General features: G+C 36.6%; 1 protein-coding gene across 3 annotated transcripts in view; it reads right to left on the bottom strand.

The window, feature by feature from the left end:
- Window positions 1-22,583, bottom strand: part of LOC113100298 (FERM, ARHGEF and pleckstrin domain-containing protein 1-like) — an 83,622-nt gene that overhangs the window by 15,664 nt on the left and 45,375 nt on the right. Inside the window, exons 3-15 of one of the 3 annotated variants that reach the window (XM_026265191.1) lie at window positions 19,818-19,922; window positions 19,136-19,178; window positions 18,976-19,054; window positions 15,850-15,947; window positions 14,334-14,448; window positions 13,691-13,838; window positions 13,476-13,571; window positions 13,119-13,285; window positions 12,776-12,844; window positions 11,027-11,102; window positions 10,486-10,708; window positions 5,876-6,051; window positions 5,047-5,136 (exon numbers count right to left, since the gene is read on the bottom strand). In XM_026265191.1, coding sequence (XP_026120976.1) covers window positions 5,047-5,136; window positions 5,876-6,051; window positions 10,486-10,708; window positions 11,027-11,102; window positions 12,776-12,844; window positions 13,119-13,285; window positions 13,476-13,571; window positions 13,691-13,838; window positions 14,334-14,448; window positions 15,850-15,947; window positions 18,976-19,054; window positions 19,136-19,178; window positions 19,818-19,922 — 1,485 coding nt within the window. Of the gene's footprint in view, window positions 1-5,046; window positions 5,137-5,863; window positions 6,052-10,485; window positions 10,709-11,026; window positions 11,103-12,775; window positions 12,845-13,118; window positions 13,286-13,475; window positions 13,572-13,690; window positions 13,839-14,333; window positions 14,449-15,849; window positions 15,948-18,975; window positions 19,055-19,135; window positions 19,179-19,817; window positions 19,923-22,583 lie in introns of all 3 variants that reach the window. The other 2 variants (XM_026265207.1, XM_026265122.1) reach the window with 2 other exon arrangements.

Here is a 22,583-nt window from a genome sequence, read left to right as displayed (position 1 = left end):
CACGAGATGCGATGACGATGTACTTTGTCATTGCATTTGAATGTTTTTGTCAGCCAACACAGTTGAAGCCACTAGAAAAGAGAACATCAATGCGGAGAAGATCTTGTCCACGTCAGAACCGAAACCAAGCCGTTCACACAGAACGCAAATTTCGCACATTTTCTAGAAGGACATCATATCACTGTTGCACTCGTGTCTTGCAAAAGAAAGCTACATGTTTAGAAAGCCATGTAAAATTAAAGTTCAATAAAAAAAAAAAAAAAAGAAAAATCTGGAGATTTATTGCCGCTTTTTAAACTCCTGTTTTTAAATGAAAATTGTACTCTGTGTGATTGGCTTTCTACCCTTTTTATTAAACTATGAATACATACATGATGCTGTTTTGTTTATAGTTGTTTAAGCAACTTAATTATAATTGGTTTCTAAACATTATTTTGAACATTATGCATTTTTTTCACAGATACAGTAGTCATATTATCTTATACACAATGCGCCCTCTTTTGGCCTCAGGAGAAAAGCCAAAATTTTTTCTTTACCCTAACTGAAATTATGCATTTTAAATTTGAATATAATGCGAATTTTGATAATGTTTAAAGAGCCACACAGATGGGAAATCAAAAATTACCTGTATTAGTGTATGATGTAGCTGTCCATCAGTGTAAACAATGTGCAAAGTAATTAAACCAAAAAGTACATGATTTATAAAGTTATTGGCTTCTAAAGTAAGGAGTCGACTCTGAATCGCTGAAACGAGTCGTTATAGATTTCAAATCTTTTGCCCATCTCTATGTACGTCACTAGAACACTTTGCATAATAATCTCCGCCCACCGTGTTGAGAGAAACGGAACTCTGAGCTGCCCCACCCCCCACACAGACGCTCTGGTTGGTGTGATAGCATCATGTCGAGGAGACGGTGTGTTTTTAATTGTAAAGGCAAGTTTGTTTTATTTTCACTGCCAAATAATGAAGATCAGAAGAACCAATGGCTAAAATTCATTTTTACCACAATACCAGAGCAGTACAACAAATCCCTTTTGTTGTATTCACAACATTTCACTGATGACTGCTTTTCTAATCTCGGTGAGTACAGCGGGATTTTCAAAGTGTTTGGCCATAAAAGAGGGTTCATTACCAACTTTATTTAGACCAACAAGCATCTCCGAATCACAACGCGAAGTATGATTATGAAGTTATGTGTTTGTTTTCTCCCGAGCGTCTTATCAGTATGTGTGCTGTCTGCAGCCTTTGTCTGCGCTGATCTTCATTTTCAAACACGTCATTAAAATGAAGTGTAACTCCGTGAATACTCAATGAAGAGACATGAGAGAGATATCTATAGAAAGCTTGACATGTCTACTTTAAAAACTAAACAAGTGCTGCCGAAAATATTCTGTGATAAAGTAATCCATATGAAAACAACGCAATGTCTGTTTTTCATGTCTCCCTTCGTTATATCTAATGTGACCACGCCCCCGCGCTGAACGCGCTATTCAGATTCAAACTGAAGCGCGCGGCTTGAATACGCACACACAGAAGAAAAAGCAGAGAGACTGTTCAAGTTTTTTATTTTACTGTTTGCTTCGCGATGAGAGGAATAAGACATAATTCACCCCAAAAAGATGCTAACGCATTGTTTACCGTGAAGTTGTGTGCGGAACAACCAATCAAAACTGACTATGTTAGTTGACCAATCAGAACACAGTATGCTACCGAAAGGGGGATTTAAGGAAACTGAATCTTTTGAACAGCTTCGCGCGAACCGTTTAGGGATCTCTGAGAATTGAGGTCATTTTAAAATGATATTTTGACAAAATGACAATGTTTTTTTAACCTTGGATGGATTTAAACCTGTTGTACAGGACTTATAAACAGTGATAGGAAGCTTAGAATTTTTCTTTAAGAACAAAATTTGAATTTAGTTTTTCAGCCATTTTGACAGCCCTAGCAACCACCTAGCAACATTCTGGTAATTATCCACAACACCATAATGCTTATTAAGTACACAGTATAAACCAACTTAAAAAGAAAAACCCTGCAACCATGCTAACAATTATCCAAAACACCCTAGAATAACTGTTTATTATAACCCTACCAACACCCTAAAACATAGAGAATTATTCAGTACACTCAAACAGCTGCTTATTAATCAGAGCTTTGTTATTAACACTCTAACAACCAATCAAGAAAAAAATAAAATAAAAAAATAATAATAATTTAGCAACATTAGCAATTATTCAGAAAACCCTAGCAACTGCTTTAACACCTGAGCAGCAACTTTAGCAGGCACCTAGCAACATTCTTCAGACTACGCTAGCAGATGCTTATTAACACTCTAACTAGCAAACAAAAAAGTAGCATTTCTTTAATAGCATATTAGTGATAATTCAGAAAACCCTAGCAAATGCTTATTAACAACATAATAGCAACAACTTTAGCAACCACCTAGAAACGTGCTGGGGATTATACAGAACACCCTAGAAACTTCTTATTAACCCTAGCAACAGGTTGGAGATTATCCAGAATACCCTAAAACCCCAGCAACCAACCAGTAACCACCTAGATCTTCCTAGCAAGCATTTAAAAAAGCATCCCCCTAAAACCCCCCACCCAACACCTAGACCAAAACAAGCACTGTGTCCTGGGACACTGTAGTGTTGTGGCGCTCCGCTCACTAGCAGTACAGATGGCTGTGTGGAGATCTAGAAGCAGTTTAAACTGTTAAACAGATGCAGGCGAATGGGTGGGTTTGGTGGTCTGGGATCAAAACAGCAGTCTCAGATCCAGAAGCCAAATGGAAATATTTATGGGATGAGTAAATGTGTCGCCCTGCTGCTTCGCTCCGCTACCTTGTAAGACATCAAAGAGATGCGTTACAAAGCAGACATACAGAGAGGAGGCGGCAAACAGAACAACAACCACTACACACCTTATCTTAAAGCCTCAAGCTAACCTTTCATTTGTAAATGGATCAATTTACAATGTACGCTAAAACATTTGTCATGATTTATTACATGCAATTGCCTAGCAACAATCCAGAACAGCCTTATTTGAAACTTTCAAAACCTAGCAAACAACTAAAAGAAGAAAAAAATAAAATAAAAACACGCAAAGCACCCTAGCAATTCCCGACGCAACACCCCAAACATCGCTGCAACAGTCTAACAGCGTCCTGACAACCACCAGAAAACATTAGCGACTGCCTAGCAATGTCCAAACTCTTTCCTACAAAACCTTAGCTACTGCCCAGCAACTATTAACAACACTATGGCAGCTACAACTAACAACTACCTAAAACACCCTAGTAACCGCTTATTAATGACTTGCAACTGATCAGGAAACCTTATCAGCACTCAAAACACCTTACTTTTCTAGTAACCACCTCACCTACAGTACCCCTAGTAATCTTCTAGGAAAGCTACAGCAACCCCCAGATAATCCTAGCAACAACGAACATCTCATGCCTCGAACATCTTTTGCAACTTTGCATCTTTGTCTTAAAATGCCCTAACAACTACCAAAAAATAAAAGCAACTGCCTAGCAACAGATTATTGTAGTAATGTTCATAAATTTTCCTATAAATCATTACAAAAAATTCTCTAGTGACCATTAAGAACCACTTAGCAACTGCCTAGCAATGCTCCAACAACTACAGATGATGCCTAGCAACCATCTAGCAATGCTACTCAACACCCAAACATCTTTGTTACAGTCTAACAATGCCTTAACAAGTGCAAAAAAAAAAACCCCAAAAAATTTGCAACCACCCAGCAACAATTGGGAATACCTTAGCAACTGACTAGCAATGCTCTAACTAGGGTTGGGTATCGGGTTTGATTAGGGCTGCTCCGATCACGATCGGCCGATCGTTATGCGCATCTCGTCAGTAAAGCAAGTTCTCTAATCAGCGTTAAATTCCATCAGGTGTGTGATTTCACATAGAGCAGCTGTTACTACACAGAGCCGTTGTTAACTGAGAAGCTACGTTCATTTTCAGCGTTTATTTGCGCATCTTCTCAGTTAACAATCTTCTCAGTTAACAACCGAGCCCATACGACGAGGGCGAATGCCTCTTCAAGGGCCTGGTGTAAAGACACATTTTTTTGAGATGCTTTGCAGCTGGCTGGTCCTCACAGAATACTTTTGCTAGGTTTTACAAGTTGGATGTGCTGTCTTTGGCATCTCAAGTGCTCAAGTCACTAACCTCCCTATCTGCAATTGGGGTACAGTTTGTTACTGCATATAGCTGTTAACACTGTGCCAGCCTATGTACAGTTTAATATGTGCATTTTTGTTACGTAAAATCCATGGCGCTTCCTTGCTCCTGTTGTTGTGTCTGTCCTGTATTAGTGCAGCTTGTTTATTCTGGCCAGGTATGCTTCTTTAGTATACTGTACTTGAGTTAAGATGCTAATTGGTCTAGCTCAAACTATCAGCTATGGGCTTCCCTTGCAGCATCACTAATGATTGGAAATTAATATAAAATTTCAATAACAGCTTAAGTCACAGCTGGAATGTCCCAGATAATCAATTAGACTTAGATTGAGGTGTTTATTGTTACCTCTTTTCCACCAAGGCAGTCTGAGTGCTGGGTCAGAGCCAGAGCCTAGTTTCAAATCAGTTCTTTGTCTTATCGACAGCCAAAGCACCAACTACGAACTAGGAAAAGTGGTTCGTAATTAGCACCAAAACATTGCTGGTCTAGAAGACGGTGTGCTGTGGGAGTGATTGGAAATCGAGCATGATTTGGTGTCGTTCGCTGATTAGTCTGCAGAACAAGCCTGTTGTGTTTGGCGCTGCCATGCTAGCATTACTGGGAAAGACGAGAGTAAGTCCTGGCTCTGTGGTGGCTCTCTAGCCATGGAAAGGAAAACCCGTTCTTAGAAGGCTTGCCAGTTGAACCAACTGCAAATCGGCAACAGCACTGGCTCTGAACTAGCACCCGGTTCATGCTGGCGGAAAAAGGGTAATGTGAAGCTAATGCCGACACAAAACATCCTGAAAACACAACGGCTATATGAGATTGCTCGAGTATTTACAGTCTTACCACAGTTATGACCTCCAGATCCTTCAGATACGTCCTCTCTGTGGTCAGGAGCTCTTTGGCGATAAAGTACGCTTTATCAGTCGGAAACCTCTGTGACCAGAAGAAAGAAATAATTTAATTACATTGAATAAAATTTCATTAAACTTAATTAAATTATTGAAAAATGACAAGGGCATACATTAAATTAAATTAAACATTCACAAAAGAATGCCAGGAAATATTTATATGAAATCAAAACAGGATTTTGGTGGATTTTTGAAGATTTAAATAGATTTCCGCAAATATATGCATTTTTCTTTTCTGATAAATAATTATGTAGAAATATATATATATATTTCTACATAATTATTTATCAGAAAAGAAAAATGCATATATTTGCGGAAATTGTATATATATATATATATATATATATCTCAAAGGACATTTTAGTCCAATAAAATGCTGTTAAATCACATGCCAACAACTGATGGCAAGTAGCAAATCACAAGACAACACCTACGACAAACCAAACTTGACCCTGCCTTGCACACACACATACACAGCGACATCTTAGTAAACTCTCACTGTTTATTGAGCCGCTCACTCCACCGCTAAATAATTTGCCCTAAATAGAATGGAATTTGGGTTGATTTTATCTAGGTCTCCAATTCTGAGACGTCCACAGAGACACTAGACCACAATGCAGTGGCACTTCAGAAGACAAAATGCTTTTAAAACAGCCTTTCCACTTTTCATTGTAACCTTTATTTGTCTGTTTTTTAGACTAATGTTGTGCTATTCTCGAACACTGTTCCCTCCCCCTCCTCAAAAGACAAACCTTCCTCCGAACCTCGTCCTCGTCGTCTGTGCGGACGAAGCCAGTGTCGGTCAGTAAAGGGGTGGTGAGAGGAGAAGGCTGCCGTCCGTCTGGACTTTGGCCTAGCTTAAGACTCTGTTTCTGGCCGTTCATCATCACTTGGCTTGCAGACGAAGACTCGCTGTGCTGTGGGCTCCGAGAAACTGGACCTACAGGAGAACAGGAAGGTCATGCTGAAGCATTGACATAATGTGAATTGGGTTATCAAATGTCAATGGACTAGTTAGACCTAGTAAATGGAATCAAGTATTCAACAAAGTTCAAGGGTTCAACATGCACATTTTGTAAAACTACCCTGTTGAAAAAAAAGCAGCTAACTAGTTACCAATAAGCATTTTAGATGCTAGTATCACCACTAGAAATCTTCACTAGCAAGACTTCTTGGTCATCAGTTTTAACAAAAATCTCAATTTTACTGGTATACTGCATGGTTTACCAGTAAGACCAGCACCAACCAGCTTGAACTATCTTGCAACTTCATGTCAATCTCAGTCTTTTCTGCAGGGTAGTTTTGACATTTTATTTCGAGAAATCATCGCTAAGGGGTAAAGTTGCACGACAGCAGCACATCGGGATCCAGACATGAGTGAGTCACACTATCCAAATCTGGGATTTCTGCCTGAGGACACTGCCGGGATATATAACACATTCCTTGGATGATGGGGAAATCTTCAGACCACTACATTCACTACACAAGTACATTCACATACTTGCCCGAAAACATTTCGTGTCCTATGGCTTGGCGTGAATGGGATGCGACATGCAAATTCATTTCAATGCACCGAGTGTCCACAGTGCAGCCATTATTGAGGAAGTTGGAACAGCCGCAAATCTGGTGACAAAGGCCTTGTGAAAACATGCAAGACAAAAAACGAAACGACTACAGCTACTCTACCACGAAACAGGACACATGAGGGGGGGCGCTAACATCTACGGGCTTCGAGTAAACGTCAAGAGCCCCACTTCACAAGTACCAAGTTTTATTGCTAATAATACACATTCATTTACAATGTTAAAGTGTTCCAGAACGAATAAGACCAAAGGTTTAAAAAAAACAACAACAGACATCAATCGTACAGAACCTGTGAACAGGCATCGAGAAAGTTAACAAGCCTTGAGACTTCAGAAAATCCATTTATAAGTGCTACAGGGCTGCAACAGAGAGGAAGAGTTAAAAAACGTGTACTAAGGCTCAAAGGCGTGACCCTTCAATTGCTAACCTGGTTATTTAGTCAAGTACAGTCTACATTAGGCAGTTTGTAAACACATTACAATTATGGTTAATCATTTTGCATATGTGCCACAGTGATTACACTGTTAATTATGAGTATTTTAAAAAAGCACAGTTACAGTATATTACACAAATATATCTGGACCTTTTCAGATACATCAGCAAAATACATTTTATGAAATAATCAAGAGATCACAGCTTGAAAGGAGTGAATCATTCAATACTGCTGCAGTATTCTCGTAATAATAAAACCTACAAAGTTAAATCACATTTTAGTGTAATTTACAAAAACCTATGAAGGCTACCTTGGTCACTGACAAATTACAGATCATTGGGAACACTGGGTGGGTAGAATTATTTACAATCAATAAACAGTGGCATAAACTGACACTTTCCAATACATATTGTACAATTTTATTTAACAGACCCAAAAACTGCAGTGATCTTGCGAACGGCTTTGCGAACACTTTCCAAAATCCTTTCACTGACATAGGATCGCCATGCAAAAGTTAAGAATATTTCTCAAAAGGAAAGTTGACTTTGGGAAATTAAAACAAATGCTTTAAAAAATTAAATTACATCACAAATGCATTTCCTAGTGAGTCAGAATGCAATAACACATATGCAAAAAATGAGAGCATGGAACTGCAAAAACGTCTGGATAAAAGATTGATCATAAGTTTAAAGAAATATTTAGGACAGCCCTTTGAAACCATCGTTATCTATTTAGACTTCACATGCTAATCCTCAAAACAAGTTTATTACTCACATTCTGTCCAAATCTCACCTACATTCATCTCTACTTCAAAAGACTACTGCATTTTAAGGGTCCCATGTCAATGCAAAGTCGTTTACACATTTGAAAAGGACAGGCAGCAAAATGCTGAGACAAAGACAGGTTGACATGCTTCCAAGAGAGAGGGGAAAAAGACAAGTTGAGGCATTCCAGAAATACATGCTGCTAGAACAGTGATGACACTGGGTAGGAGAGGTCTTAAAAGTAATGCAACCTGAGCACAGGTTAATATACTTACAAACCAAGTGTACATCAAGCATTGCATACGCACCACAAACAGATGACATTGACGAGGCGTGCCAGAGATACAGTGGTTTGTAAAAGAAAGAAGAAATTAAGCAGCAAAGCAAAACAAAACAAAATGAGATCTTTATAATGTTGTATTTTTTTTAAAGGAGTGATGCATGCTGGGAAATGGGCAAGCAAATTTGACAATGCCACCAGACTGGCACCCCATGTAGAAACACCAAAGATAAAGAACATGGAAATTCAACCAGTTTGAAAAATAACAAAGCTTGCATGAAGCCATCATGGTTGGATGAAAATCTTTAACATGCAAGATAAAATGCTAAACCATTTACTGTTGCTTATCTCATGTTATGCCAACACAATCTCTATATTTATCGGATATATCATCCAACACATCCTACCAGTATAATCTGTTTTTATGACAACACAAGCTTATTGTTCAACTATAGATACATTTATCCATCAGAATTTAGAATAACTTTAAATTAGCTAGCCTAGCTCTGACAAACTGTCAATGCCACACAGCAGAGACACCCTCAAAACTTTCATACCTTGAACATCTATTGTCATATCACCTCTATTTTGGCAAAAGCATATTGCTATTGCATAAAGAAATTAACTCTGAAATTAGATTCTGTAAGATGCGGTTATGGCTAACAGAAAGGTATTTATAGGTTGAGTAAAGGCATGGCATCTTTCAGTATATTTTTGTAATTCTTTGTTTCTACAAGAAAGATAAAGAAATCTTTCACAATGTTTGGCAATGCTCAATGACTAGTCAATTAGTAAGCAGTACTATGGGTAACCATAATTTGTAATTGTAATTAGATTTCATTCTCTACATTTACAGACACCGCACTTTGCAGTAGGGCCTTCAACTCCTCATTAATCTAAAGTTAATCTTTGTAAGAGTAATAGTTATGAATTGTGCATATTTGAAAAAGTATTTCATCAGACAGAACACATTCTTCTTTCTCCAAATATTGCAAAAATACCATCATCACTAACCTTGTTAATCTTGTAATCTACTGCCACCAAATGTAATTCTCAAACACTGCCCCTATCTGCCAAAACAGATAGTCATGCCCCAAATTGCGACTGGTTAATGCTATGTCAGGTCATGCCATGTCCATTTGGTGCCACCGATGGCACAAAAACTACACAACACACTGTCCCTTGACTGGACCTTCAAGCAGCAAAACTGATGTATAGTCAACCAGTAACCATGCTCACTTCATCTTCTCTAGCAGTTGAAGAATTGTGCCACATCTTCATCATTGATGGGATAACTGTAGCCATCTTCTCCCCCCTGACCCTCATCCTCCAGTTGGAGACTGCCAAATGAGACCTTGCTTCGGGGCATAGGGGAGGAATTGACCACCCCAGGGTTTCCAAAGACTAGGGGCTGACTGTAAGAGTTGCTGCCTGCATCTGACTCGGTATCACTAGACTCCGTTCCACTACTAGTGGAACCATCAATCATATGGACTGGGCTATTGTGGTCATTAGCACTGAGTCGGCTTCCATACAGTCTCTGGACATTGCTGGATCTAGCTTGGCTAGATGCTCCAAGCCCATTAGCAGCCACACGGCGTTCAAGGGCAGCCATGCGTTCAGCTCTTGAGAGCACTGATCGGGGTTCATTAGCTGGGGTTGAACCTAACTGACTCAAAATCATGGGATCTGTGTCGGAACGGTTACGCATGCCATTTTGGAGTTTCTGCAAGTGTGGGGATCGACTGACAATTGGGGAGTAGCTCCCATAATGTTGAGGCTCACTCCCAGATCGGCCATTGGTAAGGTAATGGTTACCGTCATCCCAACGGCGACGACTGCTATAGCCAATCTGCTCTGGATGATTCAGGGAGTTGGTTTTGTGAAAACTGCTCATCACCGGACTACAGTTTGCACTCCGGGAACCAAATAATGGACCGGAAGGTGACACCAGACCACGTCTATCCATACCTTTAAACAATTCATCCACCAAAGTACTACTCAGGGGTAAAGCACGTGGTGATCCATTACCAGAAAATGGCCCATTAGACAATTGACTACCGTTAAAGGTATCTGAACTTTGACCCAACCAATGGTCGGTCAAAGAAGACTCCCTAAATCTAGACTTGCTTGCCCCACGTCCATTGTGCCGACTATTTCCATAACCATTACTCTTGCCTGCTGTATGGCTGGTTGGCTCAACCTCATCATTGTCATGTGTGTGGGAGTGAGACCTAGTGACACGGCCTTTCACCACATCATATTCGCTATCTATGTCACTGCAGTCGATGTAAGGTATTGAGGAGCAGCTACCCTTGGCAGCATGCGATGCTAGACCTGTGCTCAGATGCTCGGCCTGCTGCTTGGTTGGAGATGGCTTTAATCGAGTATCCGGCTCATCGGTGGTCCCATTTCGGCATCCATTGGTATGTGAGGTTAGACTCCCAGTGTAATGCTGGAGAGCTGGGTTTTCAACAGTCACTTGGGCGTGCCCAATAGGTGAGTCCATCTGATGTCCTGAAGCACTGGCATTCCTCTGCAAGATGTAGAATGCAAAAGATTAGGGAAACAAAGACGATGAGAGACATATACTGACAAGTCAGCAAGAAATCACATTTGCAAGCCATTTTACACTGATGTTCTGTCTCAGAACAGAAGTGGACCAAGTTACCAGAGATAAAGTTATTACATTTTTGTTACATTTTTGAATCATTAGGAACACTGATGATTCATTCATTATAGGGACAGGAATGTGTATTAAGAAAGTTTTTTTTTTTTTTTTTCATGTTGAATTGCATAATATGGGATTATTTTAATGCACTCCTACTGTGTTTGTACACTAAGATCCACTCACCTCTCCTTGACCCTCGGCACACAGCCTGGGTGGGAATGGAGAAAGACTGCTGTTGGACTGGATTTTACTGTGTTTTCTAAGGATGGAAGATTGGAAATGATTAATTAAGGAGGTTTTTAGGAGGCATTGCTAGGTGGTTTCTAGTAGTGATCAACTGGTGTAGCGATATTTGGCATTTTTCAAATATCAGCATGAGCAGATAAATTTTCTGTTTGGCCAATGTATTCGACTTTTATTTTGATGGTGTGCCAGTGACAGCGCTGAGAATGGCAGAGCCTGAGCACACAGCACTCAAATTTTTCTTCATCATTTGCTGTCATTTTGAACAATTCTGTCTAATACAGATATAAGTCTGTCTAATAATCAACTGGAACTATTAAACAAAGCAATTAAGTGGTATATTAATAATTACATTAGAATACTTTCCCGTTTACCATGAACATACAGCACATACATATACCGTATACCACATTATCCATCTGCCCACTGTCATATTCATGCGACTTTCACTGTGTGCTGTATGTAAAATGAGTGTTACGTTGGCTTGATAAAAAAAATAATAATAAAAAAAAAAAAGGTTATGAAGTGCCCTATTAGTGACAGTGTTTGCTTCCATTTTATCTTTATTTGTAAAAAAATAATAATGTAATAAGATTACCGAATCAAGATGTCATCTGAGGTATAAGTATGTGTATTTTACACATGTTTATTTATTTTTCAGGGATTCCATGGGTCCTTAACGAGTCTTAAATTTAATTGTATCAACTTCAAGGCCATAAAAAGTCTTAAATGGTACAAGAAAGTCTTAAAGATTTCAAGAGGTCTTAAATTTGAAGACAGAAAGAGAAATTGTGATACAGCTTAATGTGATGATTAAACATAAAAAGGCGGTGATTTCATTGAATAAATATGAGCACTGCACATTTCAAAATCAGGTTCTGCTCTGTGTACTTGGGAAACTGCTGTATTCTGCTGCTCCAAAAGTGACACAAGCTGGCAGAAAATGTTCATTTTCAATAAGCCCATCTGCCATCTGTTTTTGTTCAGGCCATTGCAAAAATAGACCCATTAATTTAATTTAAGCAAATATGCAGTTGTAAATATGAACCGGTGAATCTAAAATATATGCTATTTGATTAATATAATAATTGATTGACAATAATGGTTTAAATTAAGACAATTCATTGTTTAATGGCTCAAATGTTAAGTTTATCTTTTTTTTTTCTTTGGAAACCTGTATCTGATCTGTAATCATGCGTCATGTCATTTTAGTTGAATATGTTATCATAGACATTGCCCTACCACGCTCTTATGGTAGTAATTTTATTTGTATAGGTCTTGAAAAAGGTCTTAAATTTGTTTTATAAAATCCTGCAGATTTTTTAATCCATTTTCAAATTATTTCACATTTTTAAATAAATAGTTTCTAAGGACTGCTTGGTAGTTTCCAGGGCATAAGTGGCTTTTAGGATATGGCAGATTATATATTTCACCATATTTAAGCTCCATAGGGAAAATGTTCAATGAAATGCACTGTGGATAAATCATATCTGGATGTCACTCAGATTAAATAGTCATGAAGTGGTGTGTAAATGGGGTGTGATGTTTAAGAATGCAAAATCTGATTGATCTCAATAAAGGTTATTGGGAAATAAATGACTGTGCTCAAACGTCAAAATGTTTTGGACGGAAATGAAATGCAAAAGAAAGGTAGTGACATTTAGACAAAGGTCAACAGAGAAAACTCACCTTTCAAATGGAACCTTCTTGAATTCAGAGTCCTTTACATAATCAATCACCTGCCTTTGTGTGCGGCCACTGATGAGATAAAACATGACAGAGCGGTTCAGAAACAAACAGAGAAGCAGACAATGTTGATGTCAAAACAATAACCATCTGGCAAGAACTGAGACCTACTTGCACTATGATTATTTAGCAAACAAATACCTGCATAATATATTATGAGCCAGAGAAAGAAGTCGCCAATGTAAAAGGTCTCTGACATGTCTCGTAATGGTACATTTTATTTCTGGTGATGGAGAAGATGCCATTTAAGTCCTTTTAAGATGACTGTTTCTGCACAATTTGTTACCTGAACCTGAAGGAGGAACCCCTGGTAAACAGAACTGGTTTGGGCTTGGGCTTGGGCTCTTCAAACAGGCGAAAAAAGGCATGGTACTCCACACAAATCTTCCAAAACACCTTGCAGCAGTCCCTGCTTCCCATCATGAACTCCAGAGTATCCTGACAGTTACTCTGCTATGAGAGAAGAAACAGATGAATTTATCTAGTACATGTTCCCATCGAAGCACCAAAACTACATGGAAAATGGACAGAAAACTTTTAAGCAAGCACCGAAAGTTATTCGTGAATCCAGCCCTCGGGTAAAGACATAGCGTTAAGTAGAGACATTCGTATATTGTTATAAAACGATCAAGGGAGCACTTACGTTTAAGTCAGGTCGTAGTTTTATGAGAAAGCGCTTCCTTTTGAAGCTCAGCTTGCGGACTTTAGACCAGTTGAAAGCATTTATTTTGGTGTGTCCCTTTAGAAGACAATTTAAAGGCAATAAAAAAACAACAACATATTCCATATAAGAACAAGAACGCTTTGCTCTAGGATAAATCTCATACAGCCACAATGGATAAAACTCTTGAAACTTACCTGAAAGACCAGCACACCAGAATGGGCCACGGCGAGGCTGAGCTTCGTTCCCTCGCGATCTTTCGCGGGGTGAAGGCGCACTCCGTACATCTCAAGTCTCCGTGCAATCTCCAAAAGCTGGTAGTCCGATTCAGCTGGGGTTTGCCCACTGTGGAAGGATCAAAATATACTAAATTAAGCCTTTTTGTACAAAACATCAGTGTGTGTGAAGACATTCTACAAGTTTGTAAGACTGATAAGTGATAAGCTTAAGAATCACAACCTCAAGAAGAACATATCAGAATCAACATGAAAGAACAGAACTTTTATAATTGTTTGTAATTGCTGATGAAATCTGAACACTGATAAATATCACACAGTTTCCTGGCACCTTTTAAATAAAAAATTGGTCTGAACTTTAAATGTCAAAGCGATCTACAAATTGTACACGGCGACCAACTCCCTGAACAGTGTGTTTAATTAGCAAAGCTCGAAATAGCTCTCTATTTTACTAAATGTTTTACAAAATAAACAGCCCACTGATCATTTATTGCTGAGGAACTGATATAAGCTTTCAGCTGGACCCTATTGCACATTAAATATTAGTATCCTTTAAACCAAATAACTGGTTTAATATTACTTTGAGTTATGACGATACACTCACACATGTTTCCGATGGTATTCAATGATCTTTTCCATCAGTGTGTCCTGCTCAGGAATGTACTTGTTGTTGAGTAGATGTTGTTTGCACTGCACTTCATCAAAGTCTCCAATCTCAGCTGTAACCATAGAAAAAGAGATGATCTATTATATGCATCCAGTATATTAATATAATACTATGCAAGAGAAAAGTACATTTACAGTATATTTGATTTTGCAAGCTATGTTATGTTATATTATATTCTGGTTTGCATCCACTGAGTTCCAAAATAGTCAAAGAACCCTTAATTTGTAAAGTTATTAATTCCAGTGCTTAGAAGGTTACTTTGGAAATATAATAGGTTACAGATGACAAGTTACCCTATAGAAAATGTAGCAAGTAGTGTAACTATTTCAATTACTTTTTAAAGTAATGTTTCTGATTCCATTTGATTACTTTTCTAAATTTCTAATGAATGTTTCCAGCTGTTTCAAAATCTTCCAAAATCCTTCATTGCGTGAATTAAGATTATAGTAATTTAATTTTAGAGCACAGCTACCACAAAATCAGACTTTAGTGCCCCTTTTTATTTTTAAAAAGGTTAAAACAGATTTAAAATCATAACAAGAAATAGTAAATATCAACAGAAGTAGTATTTAGATGGAGCCCTCTTTGTAATCGTTAACATTTTCATAAGTAACTAATTTAAATGCACGTTTTCTCAGTAACTGTAACAGATTACAGTTACATTTATTTTATATTTATATTACGTAATGCCATTACATGTAACTAGTTACTCTCCAACACTGATTCATTCACTGGATTGTTCCATATATATATATATATATATATGGAATAATCCAGTGACTATATATAGCACAGTTAATGTTTAAATACAGTTACAAAGCAAAACAAAATAATGAGATATTCAGAAATTCAATAAAGTACTTTTAAATATGAACTCATTATATAAATAACTTTAGCTTGTACCACTGGTCAGTCTCTTGATTCGATTACTGATGCTACACTAGCCCTCAACATCCTCAGCAGAGGTTTCCATAGCAACTAACCAGTATGTGATGTAGTGATGTTGAAGCAAAGCTTGTTTTACATGATCTGAACATGGTTTTACATGAGACAACATGGAGTATAATCCAATCCATCCACTCGATGACAGCGACAAACAGTCCTACAGGATTTCTGCTGAAGCATCAGCTTGACAAGATTAATATACTTACACAATATACTTTGTGATGGAGATGGGAATGCTTTTATTGTCCCAAAAAATCCAATGAAAGTGCAAGATGACCATACTGAGCTAACAATGAAACTCTTTCAATTCATCTACTATAGGATTTAATCACTATAGTGCAGTGCATTCTGCATTATGTCTTATCCAAAATACAACTCCTATTTTCATATAAAAATTGGCTAAATCCAGGCAGATGCACAAATTGAAAGAATCATAATCAAATCGAATCCATGTCAGAAGGAATATTTATATTCCTGGTGCTAGTAAAATATGTCTTGAATGTCTTACATTGCACTATGTGAGAGACCAGCAGGGCGGCACTGCTTTCATTACAGGTCAAACGTCCACAGGCCAGGTCGTGCTTGATCTGCAAGGCGAAAAGATACCTGTCGACAGAGAGCGGGACATTATTAGACCAATTTAGAAGAGAGACTTAATCAGAATGACAGGCAGTGAATCAATAAACAGGTTTCAGTACAGTGACAGATGCTTATTGACAGAATTACAGGAAATGTAAGGTGTGCAACAATTAAAAAAAAAAGTGATTTCAATAGTCTGATGTTAACATTTAGATAAGCGAAAACATTATTTTACTTATTAGGTTAGTTAATTGGGTAAGTGTCCATTTTTAATTGGATTTAACCATTTTGAATCAATATTTCTGGTATTTTCATGAAAAGGGCTTGTGAAGGTTAGCCTGCTTTAATAGCATCATGCAGTCGTGAACTATAAAGAGACTTTCAAATTGAGTTTGGCAGCGTTTCTCTCGCAGTACGTCCATCTGTTATTGTGATGTTGCCAAACACACTAAAATAATTATTCAGTTGATTATATGATCAAAAAGGACGCACAGCTTCACAATTGGGCCATCAGTTTCACTGTTTAAGTCTTCTGAATTTCACTCAAGTACATAAAGCCAGATATTTGTTAATCTGATCATTTGTTCTATACAAAAATAAAATCAAATGAGATGAAGCATCATCATATGAGAAGTATTTGATTCAGTGGATTATCAATTAATAGGCATTTCCACATGGTTATGCAAGCTATTTTTTTTACTGAATTTCCAGCCAAATTAACTAATGATTTATACCGTGACTGATATGTGAATAAAATGTAAATATTAGACTTAAAATATAAACATCAGACTTAAAAACAAGTTCAATTTGAAGGATTAAAAATACTAACTAGAATGAAAATAAAGCTAAATAAAACTATTTAAAAATCTAATAAAAATGTCAAAACAAACAAAATGACAAAACCTGTCAAATTAAAATACATTCAAACATGGTGAGAATATAAAAATAAAAACCAATTAAAAATATTTCTGAACACTATAATAGCACATAAATAATACCAATGTTATTTTAGTATCACTGATATTATATTAAAGATTGTATAATTTACTTTTCATTTAAATGTTTAAGTTAAATATTCATTCGCTTTGAATGTGTGTTTGTATAGTTTTTATTCTTTTTTTATTTCAGTTTTGGTTCCAGTTATTTTATCACATCAAGTTAAGCTGAATGAAAATAAGAAATGTTACATTTTTTTATTTATATTTAAATTAATTTAATGTTTGTTTTAGTTTAAATAAAGAAAAAGCTTTTTTTAAGGTTTTAGTTTCAACTTTAACTACAATAACCCTGGATAATCCTAAAAAATCACTTCATAAACACTGTGAAAATATTAAAATTTAAAATAAAATAAAATCTTTGGTTGTTCCTTCTCTTCAGTTCACACAGTGGGTTTCCTAACCAATTTCCAAAATGTTCAAGTAAGATATCAGCTATGTTTACATAATCCATCAAAAAGATTTTTTACAGCTTGAAGTGTTTTGCAAAGGCAAAATGTCCTTGGATGAACATTTTAGGTTTGGCAGTAATATAATACGAAGCCATCACAGGAAAATCTAAAACTCTTTCTCTAGTGCCAACAGCTACTGACAGTCCGGCCAGAACAGTGTGTCACTCTGAGAAAATACAGAGAGACTCCAGGAAACCTGGGAGACCCAAACACGGTCTTATTCGGATTCAGATTTTCTCTCACTAAACCTCTTGTTCTCTTGAATGATGCCCGACTTTCTAAAGTCGACAGGGAAATGTGCCACAAGTCATTCTGCTGGTGAACGTGTTGTAAAATTCATTACGCCTGTCAGGCAACGGCGTGTCGACACAATCAGCTGCAGAACATTAGCATTAGCATGCAGTTCGGCCATAAATAAGTCATTTGTTAGGGACATTACAGCGGCTGAAAGCTGTTTCATGATTTACAGGTCACTTCATTCACTTTCCTACATGAGTGGCATTATATTTATATTGAGTGATTGAGGCCACATTACAACCAACTGAATAAATGTCTCCAACATTCATGTACTTAACCTTTATTTATTGAAATGCAAACTGTAATATTTATTAATGACCTATATGACATTTATCTTTTTTTTCTTTTCTTTTCTTTTTTTAAAGAGGACATGGACAATAACAAAATAAAATACTATGAAGTCTGACAAAATATTACAGTTTGAGTAATTTTATGGTAGCTGTATATTTCTGTTCAGATAAATTTGGTGAAAATACAATGGGAAAAAAGCTTTTTTGACTATAATAAATAAATGATAACTCATGCTTTATATCACAATGTGATTTGAATTATATTCTTAAAAGTATATTAATTTGAACATATACACACACATACTTGGAAATATCAATACATTTTACTTGAAGTACTTAATACTATAAACAAATTATAATAATATATACAATTATTAAAACTAAAATACAAACTAAAAATACTAAAATAAATGCTAATTCAAAATATTATTATTATTATAGTAGTAGTATATAAATAATGGAAATATTACAATATAAATAAAGGAAATATTACAATATAAATAATATAAATATTACTATATAAATAATGCTCATTCAGTCAGGAACAATCTGTCAATTAAGACTATTGTAAAGGTCCTAAACATTATTTTGGCGGCAGGTTTTGTTAGCTCTGAAGGGTTCAGATTTTTTATGTGCAACAGATACAAAACTTCATGCAGATGTTATACAGCTCTGTGAATGAGACTGGACAAGATTAAGCAAAGATTAGCTGATAGATGATTTTCGTGGACAAGACTAAGTGATCATATGCCTGTACAAGGAGGAGCTGGGGATGGAGGAGGGCAAGTGCACATCTGTGCAACAGACTGAGGCAGCTGTGAGTACGGATGAACTTGTATATCTTTTTAACTGTAGTGGGAGGAGTTACAATCAGCTGAGCTGTCACGCCGAGGTTTGCCTGAATTTCATTCGTCACTCAAACGCGATTATTAAAATAATTTGAATATTCTTTAATGGTATAGCCATGAATTTGCAAGTGTTATTTATGTAAAAGGCTTTAAATGAATAACACAAATAGCACCTGGTCAGCTCTTCTAACAGCTGCGTGTGATCAGGAGGGAAGAACTTCACCACGAACCGCAGGATGGTGTTCTTGGGTCCTGCAGGCAGAGAAACACAATGCTGTCAGATCGTCATGTTCACTAGATCAATTCAAATAACAGTAACACCAGGATACGTACGTCTGATTTGTTTTAGAGTTGGCTTCAGCAGATCCAACCACACCTGAGAACGAAACAAAGCAACAAAAACAATTGAAATCATATTTCTTTAATGCAGCAGTGCTACTGCACATATTAGAACACAGTTTTATTAGTTACATTTACAATTGACATTTCTCTTAAAATGTTTACTGAGCTTGTTGCAATGCATTCTGGGATTGCCTTATCCATGACACTTAAATACCTTAGATTTTGGGCGAAACAAGTAAATATTATACAACAGCATAATTTCATCATACACATCTGTGTGTTTACAGGCTAATAACTTAATTTGTTTGCTTAGATTATTTGAAGCTTCACAAAACAGCCATTCCTGGATTATTAGTATTATTATTATTATTACTGACAACAACAACAATAATAATAATTATAATAAAGCCTAAAATACTAAATCTCTGCAACATATCTCACAAAGCCATGAATGATTACGCAAAAAGTTCAATTGCTTACACAAACAACTTATACTATTATTACGATATTATTATTATTATTATTATTATAGTGAGATGCTTATAATTGAGTAGATCATTACGGTTTAAAACAGAGCCACAGTGTCTAAATGTCTAATGGGAACAAATAACGTTAGCACCTGAATATTGTCTCTAAAATTAGCAATCAGAATTTAAAAAGAAGTGTTGCTCACCGTCATTTTACGCTGGTCCTGATACTCCAGACCAAAGTAATCACCCTCGATGAGGTTCAGGTGGGCACAAATCAGGTCAAACAGCACCTTCCCTGAAGCACGTTGCTGTAGAAACAGAAAATCACCCATGAAGCTTGTTAGATAAGAAACATGTACAGTAACTCGTCTGACGGTACAGGCACCTGCATAAACAGGCATAAGGCATTTCTTTCATGTTGAGGAATCATCCGGATCAGTCCCAACAGATATCTTGTTTCACTTGTAAAACAGGTTGTGAACGTCATTTCATTCGGACTTCAACATCAAGCTTCTCAGTTTCTATGTTCGCTGCAGCAGGATCAAAGACTTCACTGTATACAGTAACCCGTTTCGGCAAACACCAAAGACCACAGCATCCAGAGAGTCTGTCATTCAGGCAAATCCACTGGCACAAAGTCTCCTAATTGGCCAACAATTTTAACAAGATGCTTGTTGCCGTGACCCATGACCTCACTGTTAAAACCAGGCCAGACAACACAAACACTGCCATGTGCGGCAAGCTGACTTTACAGTCCTCTCAGGCATGAAAACACACAACACACACCTCACATCCAGTCAAAAAGAATAAAGAAATGTGCTTTTCTGCATTGCATTTACAAAAACAAAATAATAATAATAATAATCATCATCATTTTCAAAAGGATCCTAATGGTATTTTCTTTAATACAGAATTCACAGAGGGTAAACTAGGGATGTGCTCATACTCAAAGTATAATATACACACACATATATAAGTTTCAGTAAAAAGTCAATTTCAATGCATCACTATAAAATTATTTTATGCAATAAAAATATTTGAAAACAATTGCACAGTGTAGATGTTTCCTATATATAGCAGAACATTAGAATAACAGAATTATTTCAGATGTGAAAAACTGCTTTAGATTAGATTTTTCAACAATGAGCACAAAGCAGGAAGCGGTAAACCTCAGCGAACCTGAGCAAACACACCGCAGCTCTTTATTACTTATATAAATTTCATCATCCCATGCTCCTGCCAACCGAAACAGTTCAGATCTGCCAGCTCACGTCCAGTAAAACACACTTTAAATATACATGGAGGGCAAGCTGAGGTTAATGCATAGTTGATTTTGGAAGGCAGACGTTCATTTAATATATGGAAAAGTTCCATTAAAGAAGATAAATGAACCGATATATATCTGCGTTCTTCAAGCAGACGGTGCGTGTTTACAGCAACGCCAGGCTTACCACTCCCCGTGAATAATAGTCTCTCAGGACAAAATTAAGGGTGTTTAGGTGTGATATTTAGTGCATGGTTATGCTGCAGTTTGCATGTGTAATAACAGATGATCACAGTGTTCAAAAAATAGAACAAATCATATCAGATGATCATATTAAAAGACAGGCACACATGAAAAGCACTACAGATATCAGTTAAAGAACTAAATGGTAGAAGCCAATTAGTATTGCTCATAAGTTTTTACACATAATATGTATTATTACTTATACTTATATATTACATACAGTATTTTAATATTTTAAGCAGTCAAAAGTGCATTTGCGTTGGAAGCCCTTGAATTTGGATTTAATTTAAAACATTTAAGATGGGCATCTGCTATTTAATTCTGTTGCACATTCGCAAAGACCAGCAAAATGTATTTTGAATTACAAATAAAGAACATATTACAGACAAAGTTACAGACAAGACAACCTGTCTTGTTATTGTTAACTAAAATGAATACAAATAATTTTAATTTTTCATTTTGTATATGAAAATATAAATATAGATATTAGATGAAAAACATCAACTTAAGAAAATGAACATTAGAAATGTTGCCTTTGCAAAGCTAAATAGATAAATTAAAGAAAAAGGCATATAACAAAGGAATTGAAACAAACATTAAGCATTAATAATGAGATTAAGGTTAGGAAGGGTCATGAAAACTGAATAATGAAATTAAAAATGTATAATAAAAAAAAAATTTCATGACTGAAACTGAAATTAAATTTAAAATTGAAGCTAAACTGAGATATGTTTGAAAATTATTGAAAATAAAACAAAAATCATTGAAATAGATTAACATTAAGTGATAATTAATAGTTGCATTATTTATGATCTATGATTATTATTATCATTATTTAAAGTTATAATGAAAAAGTGGTTAGGCGCTTAACTTTTAATCTAAATGGATAAAATAAGCTGCATCTGTTTCCAGATTGACAGTCAAACTGATGGTCAGAACCTTTGGTCAAGCAAGATTACACTAGGGCTATAAAAAATAAATAAAATAAAAACAAGTATGAAGTACAAATTTTCCAATGGATCCACTTTGCTTTAAGAATGTCATGCCACATATAGACATCATAGTCAAACACACAAGTAACAAATTCCCAAAAAGGACACGAAGGCACCATTAAAACAAGCTGCCATGAACGTTTGATGTCCAGGAATGTTTTGACAGCTGAACTGAATCCTTCATTTTAAGGGCATAATCCCATCTAAGGCTACACAGCAGTTTAAGTGGCACAAGAAATACAAATAATATTCAATTAATGCAAGAGCGGTTCGTTGAGGGTTTTGCTCTTCCTGCAGGAGCGGAGATCTACAAACCCACCAGCTACCAGCTGTTTCACAAGGTCCAAGCAGAAGGGCCCCGGAGCCTCCGGGGGACCAGGAGAACCGACAAATCCAACACCCTCCACCAACACAGAGCGCTGGCACAGACACCACAAGCTCACGCTCACACGAACCACTGCTCCTGCAGC

The sequence above is a fragment of the Carassius auratus genome, chromosome 1 (genome assembly GCF_003368295.1).
Source record: "Carassius auratus strain Wakin chromosome 1, ASM336829v1, whole genome shotgun sequence".
NCBI classification, from domain to species: domain Eukaryota; kingdom Metazoa; phylum Chordata; class Actinopteri; order Cypriniformes; family Cyprinidae; genus Carassius; species Carassius auratus.
This window is presented reverse-complemented; position numbering and strand designations above follow the sequence as displayed.